Below are 9,287 nucleotides of genomic sequence, written 5' to 3' on the forward strand. Positions count from 1 at the left end.
ATGGAAATGGGTTTAATTTAAATTTAGATCATGAATGTATCTAATTAAGAATCTGTGGGGCACCTAGGTTGTCATCTGACACAATGATTTTAGAAACTGTGGTTTTCATCATCAATTCGAGCAACCAAACTATTAACAGTTCTAATACCTAATATATTTCCATGAAAGATTTTGAATGAATGCATTGCAAATTATGTATTTAAGATGGTGGAAAAGTTATTAAACCAGCTTAAAATGACCAGTGGAGAGGATTACATTTAATTTAGCATTGAAGTTATTTTTCCCTCCCCTAAACAAATCATAATCAATGCTTCTTTAAGAAAATGTGGCAGTTTTTAATGAAAATGTGGTTGTTTTTAATGAAAATGTGGATGCTTTTGTGATCAAGTCTTTATAGGGAGTCTCTCAATCTAACAATTTTCCAAACTAGAGAGCCTCAATCCGATGAACTCAAAGTAACAAGAAGCAATTTTGAACAAAAAGCAAATTCATGAAATGCTATAAATCACCAGTACAAATATTGTGTCCTGGCTTATAATAAGATAATAAAGCAATCCAAATCTTATATAATTCAACATGAAAATATTTTAAAGTTAAAATGGGAAAGAAGACTAATTCCATCCACTCTTGCAGGGGTTGACTATTATCCTCAGGGTTTCTAACTATAGTCATGGGGGTCACTGAGGAGAGCCCCCTCCAACATCCCACTCCACCCATTGTCCACCCAATGGTTCTCTTTGTGTCATTTTGGAGTCTCCCTCCTATACCACTGCGTAGGAATCCTTAGCTCCTTGCGGGGAATGCAGGCTGGGTTGGGCTGGGCAGAGGAGTAGGGGCACAGGCTGAACTCCTGGTACTGCAGAAGGAGCCTGCGATGCCCAGACAAGAATTCTCGGGGTCTTTCCACCCTCAGCTGATTCCCATCCATCTTATGCACGTATATGGTGAAATTGCCTGGGTGCTATGCTTTGCATCTTATGTGCTTACTTTAAAATGTTTGTACTTGAAAATATCAATTAAAAATTGTTGGTAAAGTAAAGAATGCAGAGCGGTTTCTTATATAATTGTATCGCCTGCAAGTAAGAGGGTTGGCATAACATCCACCCATGGATTTTGTGAGCATCAACTTTTACAGAACGAGCATACAGGACTGAAGTGCAGCATAACTTTGAAAGTTATTTCAATCTGATGGCGCCAATGGTAGAAATGTTGTTATTGAATATGCTTTATTCGATCCTTTAATGGATATATAAGAAACTACGTGCAAAATAAGTAGTTTATAAAACATTTATTCAACAAATGATGTTAAAAACTGGGTGCACTGTCTTGTGTAGAGACTTAGTAGGACACACATTAATTCTTCAAAAATGTAAATAGATCATAAATACATGGATAGAAAAATAAATACATAAATATATCCAGCTCATAGTCCAAGAAATAGGAAGTTAACTTAACCACTAGAATTTAAATGGATACATTTGTGGACTTTCAGATTCAAAATCTGTCATAATCTGTCAAATAGTTTCCTAGAAATGTTCACTACTTCTATATAAAAAAGTATAAAACCCATTGTTGGACCAACCTTCTTAAGCAATTATAATTGCCAGTTAAATGGTGTCCCTTTAATATGACCTGAAAAGCTTCAGACATTTATATAAAGCTTTGATGAGGGCTGCGTTGCGTCACTGTCCTAGCAAGACTCAATGGAATGGATATGCCAAGAACTCACTGATAAGACTTGCCATTACCGAACCTTTCTGTTTCGGGTTTTTATGACTGTGGCGTTGATGTTAATCACATTTTGTTGCGAGTCAGTGAGTGAAAAACGATGACAGGTGTTGAGCAGATCTGAGGCCAGGCCACAGTCTGAGCCCACAGGGCCTCAGTATGAGGCATAGCTGATGGCAGCCCGGACACAGGTGCACCCAAGAGTGACCCATTGCTTCTCCAGCTTGTAACTCTGGCCGCAGCCCTTCGGCTCCCGGCGCAGCACAAGGATTTGGTGCCTGATGGGAACGGAGTTCAAACGAGTGTCCCTCCGCTCCTCATAGTCCAGGCACATGGAGTGAAGGCATTTGGCTTCCACGATGACCCCAGGCTTCCTGTCCACATCCGTATCCACACTGCAAAGAAAACAGAACAATGCAAAGTTTAAAGTGTTGGCGCATTACGAGACTTTCCTATTACATGCAACAATACGGCTGTATATTACAGGTGAGGAGAAATATCAATCGTCCTGATTATCGTTTTTTGGTGCAATAAGACTTTAGGAAGGTGCTTTTGGCGATCCGTGTTTCCCTATTTCCTTTATTGTATTCAAACCTTCCTCCTTTGTACCTGCTTTTTCTTTAGTCAATTTCCTACTCCTTGCCTCCCTCTCCTTGCTTCCCCTCTTTGCTTTCCTCTACTGAATTCATCGCTCTTTTACATCTCTTACCTTGCCTCTTTCTGTATTTCCTTCCCTATTTATATACCATTTTCATTCCTTCCTTCCCACCTTTCTTCATCTATGTTTTTCATTCCTGCTTCCCTTATTTCCCATTTGCCTTTCTGTCTTCCCTTTTTTTTATATATAGCTCAAATGAATGGTATTTTGTAACCACCATATCTGGCCCTGTTTGTCACGGTTTCATCTCTATAGAAGTAGGCAATTTAATCAGAAATCTCATTTGATAGGTTAAGGGCTTTATAATAAACTTGGCTTACTATTCTAGTCCAAATTCAGCCACCTGAAAGAATGAAAGCAATGGCCCCCAAGGTAGGGGTTATCAGTCTGTGCAAGCTAAGCTGGCAGATGCGCAAGGCATGACTACGCACTGCCAGCTGTGGGCCACCACAATGTCTCTGCAATTAGAAAATGTTGTACGCCATGGAGTGGAGTGACGAAATGCTATCACTTTACTGGTCTGAAGATAACAGACCACCTAAGAGATAGAAATGTTAGAAATAATAATATAATCATATTTGCTAGACACCACAGCCCACCCCATTCAGCTATATGGCTCTTAGTAAAAGATACTGCGAATGCCCAACCTATATAACCTAAATGGTCATTTATGAATTGTTGTGCACCGTGTGATTTTATAGGGAAAAAGTAAACATCGACTCGTTACTTTACGATCTCTAGCGAAAGAGCTTTCCACGACTTCTAGCAAGGGAGTTCAGTGAGGAACGTGTGTGGGCACCTCTGTGTGTTTGTTCATTACAAGAATTACTGGGAGCAGTACAGAGGCAGAGTCTTGAGACCACCAGCTACTGATGTGCAACAGAGGGTCAGTCAGTGAGGTATGCTTTGTGCTTCATTGTTGAAACAACACTTCCTTTATGCTCAAGTCTAATGCCACTTTCTGCTGCACATATATGTATCTGACATGATTTCGATTTCTAGATTTTCACAAGCACCAGAATCAAACTAGGGGCGGCTTCCCCAACTTCTGTATTCAGTTTCCTTATCACCTCCAGTTGGTACAAAATAAGAGCCTCTGTGGAGAAGACAAGGATCCTGCCCATGGGATCCTCTGTGCATGGAAAAATATCAACATTAATGCGGAGAGCTGAATGTGAATTGTAGACCCAGAAATGCCTTTCCTGTAACTTCATGGAATCCCTGGGATCTCGACCTCTTCTAAATACTGATCTTCTGACTGTGCATTAGTCTTGTCTCTTCCTCCTCTCTTCCCATCCACCCTCCCCTGCCACAGCCTCGCCTCTCATTCCCGATTCATCTATTTACTGTATACATTTGAAGCTGTTTCCCATGAGTGTTTAGTGCTGCAAAAACAAACAAATCGATACATTTGCTGCCATGGGTTGATTAGGTTTCACCCCTAAAAATATATTAAAATTCCTTCAGCAAGCTGGCTCTGAATCCACTTTTATCCGAGCCGCTGGCTATTTCAGAAAGGATTTATTATAACCTATCACATGATATCTGCTGACCACTCACTGTTGGATCTATCCACATTGTTGTAATTTTTTTGCAGATTCTTAAAAATAGCAGTGAGGATGTGGCTCTAATATGTATATGACCACGGCGCATCATTTACTGGAAGACATTGATGTGACCTAAAAACAACATGTTGATTGGAGGATTAATGTGACGAGTTTGGGGAGGCATTCATTGTTTCACTCCTACTCCTGACCACAGCAGGGACTTCAAGAAAGTGGCTGAGCTAGCCCTTGGTGGCACTGCCCAGGCTGCCTTTGTGTGCCCATTACCAAATATTTAAAATGACAACTAATGGATTCTTAAATTGAAACATTTCTCAAAGGATGTACACATTGGCCATGTTTAGATAAGGGTAAGCATCATTTGCCACGATTCCGGAACACTGCATGCCATTACAACACGGTTGTTACAATGACCGCGTTGTTACAACGCATTCCATTACTCTGCAAGTCGGAACAACGACTTGCTCTAGGGGTCAGAAGGTGTTGTGTTTAAAATCCAACACCTTCCCTGCTGTTGCACAGACTGGAGTTGGAATAGTAAATTATACTATTCCAACATCCAGCGCCCCCCCAAGAGCAAGTCGTTGTTCTGACTTGTGTCGTAATGGCATGCGTTGTTAGAACGCGGTCGTTGTAATGACCGCGTTGTAATGGCATGCGTTAAAAAAGCATGCGAGGTAACATGGCATATTCTTAGATAAGATGTATCAAATCAGATCCTGTAGTGTCAAGAGCTGTGAATCCGTACCTGTACGCCCAAGGTGAGAGTGATCGGCTACTGATGTCTGCCATCATCCTGTCTTCAGCACCAGCGTCAATGGCCCGGAGGTCAATTTTGGCACTGTGAGGGAACCTGGCACTCCCTCTACCAGGGCACCTGTCTCTGGTCTTCGCTGCCAGGTCTCTTTCTGGATCATTTTCATGAGACAGCTCTTGGCCAGGATATTCGGTCGGAAGTAAAATTGCTGGGGAACAAAGGGCCAGTAGTGTGATGACCTGTAAGGGGAAATGAAGGAATACAAATGGAGAATGTTACAAATAATAAAGTGGCAACCTTTGGTCAAGTACAATTTGGCAGAAATAATTCTACTATTATTATAATACAAATATCATCATTTTGGGAAAGAATGATACGACGTTTGAATTGTCAGAAACATGCTTTTATGCTGTGACACGCTGCCACTGAATGCTGTGTGATGCAAAGCTATACTATGCTAAAAGTATTTCATGAAACATACCTTTCAATGTCCCTTCAGCGCTCTTGGACACCATGCACCAATATCTGCCTACTGACAAGGATATCTATCCAGTCTGCAGCATCCCACCTATTAGTAGAAGCCGGTTCTAAGAAACCTGTATCTAGTCTCTTAAAGTGGAAACGTCTTCTGTCAAGAGCAGTTGTGTGAGGACTGCAGAGTGTCCTACTCGTTCCCTGTGTGATGGACATACACTTCTTTAAATGACGCAAAGTGAAAACACAACACAACACTCCCCAACTATCTCCCTTTTTCCTAAAACAGATAAGATCCAGAGCCGTTTCTAGTTTTGTGTTTAGATTTTTAGAACTTGTCTCCAGTCGCATAGAAAGAGTTGCTTTGAAAAGACCTCAATGCTTTTCTATTGGGCTATATCCCTTACAGACACTGCTGTAGCCTGACCTGCTAAGCGCCCTCACGCTCCACCCCTGCAGACATGGAATAGCAGCATGGCTTCGAGGTTCTGCTAGAAAGGTTTCACCCAAGATCACACACTTATTAAGTGGCCAAACCAGCAGCTGATGAAAGAATGTGCAAACCTTCTGCATACATATATGCTGAAAGCAGATCATCGTTTTGCTATTTCATAGAAGGCAAAGGGTTTCTTACCACAATGGAGCATGCTGAGGTCCTGAAAATCATTCTGGTCTTCTGGGTTTCTATGGCTCGTCGCTTCCTCGGTCTGGAGCTTTGAGTCTCTGCCTTGGGAACACTCGTTCACCCCATTTATAGGACTTTTCCGGGCGCCCGGGCTTTCCATAGTGAAGTGCCTCTTGGTTCACCCGCTTCCAGCTGACTTTCCCTCTGTGTTACTCGTTCTGGCCCTGGGTCTTCCCTTCATTCAGGAAAGTTTCTTTCTACCAGTTGAGAGACAGGGAACATGGGTAAGTGAGGAAAGCGTAGCTCCGACTTCCCGTTCGCCGGGATAACCTGGCGACAGCGCACAAAAAGGGACTTTGAATGTTCTGTCCTCGTACAGTATAATTTATGATTTCGCTCTGCCATTCACTGCAAGCCCGCCGGTGGTTTCTCTTCCGTATCGGAGTATTACCTTTGCAGCACGCGCACCGGTGGCAACTTGGCATTTCCGTGGCTGCTTCCTCATCCCCCCTCAATGATGTCATCACATCCCTCAATGTAACAGGCTCACAGAAGCAGCTCTCCACAGCTCCGGCCTGCGTCACTTTGGGTTTATACTCGCAACTAAAACATGTCCTGAACAATTGCTTTCATTTCCAGCTCCGCCTCCTGTAAAGCCATCTACAATTAACAGTGGATTGCATTTACCTATGCGCAAATCCAATCCGCATGAGTAAATCCGGCTGTGAAGCTATGATTAGCTGCCTGTTTTTTGGGGAATAATAGTTATTCTTTGCATAGTATTATAGTAACTGACAGTTTAGTAGCTGAAAGCAGGAAAAGGTATTTAAACTATGATATCTGTGGGGCAGGAAGGAGAATCTGGCCTCGCTGAGCGAGTAGTGGGAATACTCAAATGAAGGAATGCAGTAGGATAGTCTGCTTGGATGCACAAATTACACTTTAATGAGTAACTGCAAACCTGCCAACTTGAACACCAATTTTACCGTTTTGGACGGGGGCGGGACCTCGTGCACAGAAGTACCTAAGATGCACGTTTGAACCCCACAGTGCTATTGGAAAAATGCACTCTGGAAACCATTAAGTTGGGCATCAAGCTGTAGCAGAGGAAGGGGAATGGAGTAACGAGGGGTGGAGCTTGGAAAGCAGAGTCTGACAGTCAACTTTTATATTTATTGTGAAAAAAATATACTGCAAAGAGATTGGCAGCAAGGACATCTGTGACAGTAAATCTGGGTTCCTAAATTGCACACAAAGCCATTGTTTTTTTAAAATATCTTACAGGGTTAAGACTCCCCAGTCTGCAGATAATTGTGCAGCAATTTTGAGGAGATTATAATAGTGGTAAGATAACTCTAGTAGTTAACACAGTTCTGGGAGAGTTCCGTGCTTTGTCCAGTCACAGATTTTACCCATAAAACAGCATATAGGGTTAACGTGCCTGTTGCAAATCACAGATTTGCTTTTTAGTCAGATTGGTAAGTGGACTGCTGTTTTTGACAGTGAGACAATTTTGTTACTTCTGGTTCATAAGTTGCAATCCTAATATAGCACACTGATGTATTTACCAGCAACAAGGAGCTGCATTCAAATTGTAGGCCATGGGTTTAGATCCTCCTTGTTTTTTTTTTCTCAATCTGTTGCTATTCTTAGATTGCAAAGAAGGGTTCCTTCTGGATGTAATAAAGTCTTATTAGTACAGATAACCACAATCAGTGCATTAGGCTTTATATCTTGACTTTGTGTACCTCCCGTCATGTCACTCTCCATATATATTGGTTGCGAGTATGGACAGTATGTGAATCCTTTACCTTATAACTTATAACCATCAGTGTTTTATATAACATATCCTGTACTTTGAGGTACACACTTGTATGATTTATTGTGTCTTTGTGTGTGATCTAAAGTGCTCTCACACCTTACATTGGGATGTGTATTGCTATAAAAGAAATAATAAGTAGTTGCCATTCTCATCAATACTTGTGTAATTATTCACCCAGACAGATACGCCTCGCATTCTTACAGTGCAAGCACATCTCTTACATAACTGCCTTCAAATCACAGTTTCTCTTAAGTACTTGTGAAGCGATTACATGCTGTGCGTCTTTGCTTTCTTCTGTTGCTTTGGCATATAGGATTTAGGCTCCAGATAGCTCCCATCCATTATTATACTCAAGGAAGAAAAATATATTGCGTATAGTGAGGAAGCCAGGCTCATGAAGGCACTAGACATGGTCATGGGTTCAATCACACATGCCACTTTCTACTCCTAAAGGTATGGAGCCCTATTTTACCTGGGCAAATGAACCCTAGCTAAGGTTCTACCTGACTTGGTTACGTGGGAATAAGATCCACTTTTTGGCAGCTTTTCCATTGCTAGGGACTTGGTTTCCAACTTTACCTTACTGTCCGTGTGATGAAAAATCACATCATTCTACAAAGCACTTTATGCTCTTTTACACGCTATATTCTTCTCCCAGGCTACAATTTCTGTGCCCAGTTTTAAGAGGGAGATTTTTTTTTAATAATCACCAGGAGGGTTTGTGTTTCCTCCAGCGCTTGGAGTCCAAATCTATATGCTGCTCAGTCTTACATTTTATTACCCAAGCACTGAAACTGTGAAGTTGATATGCACTCTATCTCAAGGTTATGAGTTTGTAAGGACTTTTATATGTGAGCCCAAAAAGCTATCAGGAAATGTTTGTAATTCTCAGGGATTTTAACATATTTCTTTAAGTACTCTTACTTTTCTTTTAAATGTGGCGGGCAGTTGAAATTTTCATGATTTTATTGTGATTTGATGGTTTTAAACTGTGTTTTTATTGTGCTTTTATGGTCTTTGTGGCTGATAAAAGATTGATGATGATGATGATGATGAAGAAATACTGAAGCAAAGAGGGCTGATAGACATTTAAATCAGGCCTTTGTTTTGGGCCGAGCTGGAAGTGTAATTAAGAAAGCCCCACTCGCTGCCTGCACAATGCTGCTCCAAATGAAATGCAGACAACTTGTAGGCACTTCTATGTCTGCATGTTAAGTTATACATTTTTTGTCAGGAAAGGTCCTCTGATATTACAGTTTTTTTTGGGGTTCATCCACTTGTTCACAGCTTATAAAAGTGACAGATATGGTTACGTTTACAATAAATACAATCATTTTGGGTCTGTTTTCATCCAAATATCTCCATTTGGTCTTTCAAATGCAATGATGCAATGTTTTTGTTTGGCGAAAATGCAAATTTCGCAACAGCAAATCATAGCAAGCAGAAGGTGAGAATAGGTTATATCTTACTTTGCAAAACTGCCCTGCTGTTGTTCCTTCGTAAGGTGGATGAATAGTATTGCGACACAGTCATTGTGCTCTGGCTAAGCTAAATGCTGAGCAGTGAAGGTGAAACCCCACTAACTGATGATGTAATTGTCAGCTGCATTATTGTAGCAGCAGGAAACAGGACAAAGGCATTCAGAAACTGGTACTCCT

General features: G+C 41.3%; 1 protein-coding gene across 1 annotated transcript; it reads right to left on the bottom strand.

Annotated features, from left to right (window-relative positions):
- Positions 1–1,274: 1,274 nt before the first annotated feature.
- Positions 1,275–6,064, bottom strand: LOC146855495 (interleukin-17A-like). The gene is made up of 3 exons (XM_085650615.1): positions 5,817–6,064; positions 4,700–4,947; positions 1,275–2,123 (listed from the first exon to the last, which is right to left on the bottom strand). The coding sequence occupies exons 1-3, from the start codon at positions 5,847–5,849 to the stop codon at positions 1,883–1,885; spliced, it is 522 nt and encodes a 173-aa protein (XP_085506741.1). The 5' UTR covers positions 5,850–6,064; the 3' UTR covers positions 1,275–1,882.
- Between the last annotated feature and the right edge of the window lie 3,223 nt (positions 6,065–9,287).

The sequence above is a fragment of the Triturus cristatus genome, chromosome 4_1 (assembly GCF_964204655.1).
Source record: "Triturus cristatus chromosome 4_1, aTriCri1.1, whole genome shotgun sequence".
NCBI lineage: Eukaryota > Metazoa > Chordata > Amphibia > Caudata > Salamandridae > Triturus > Triturus cristatus.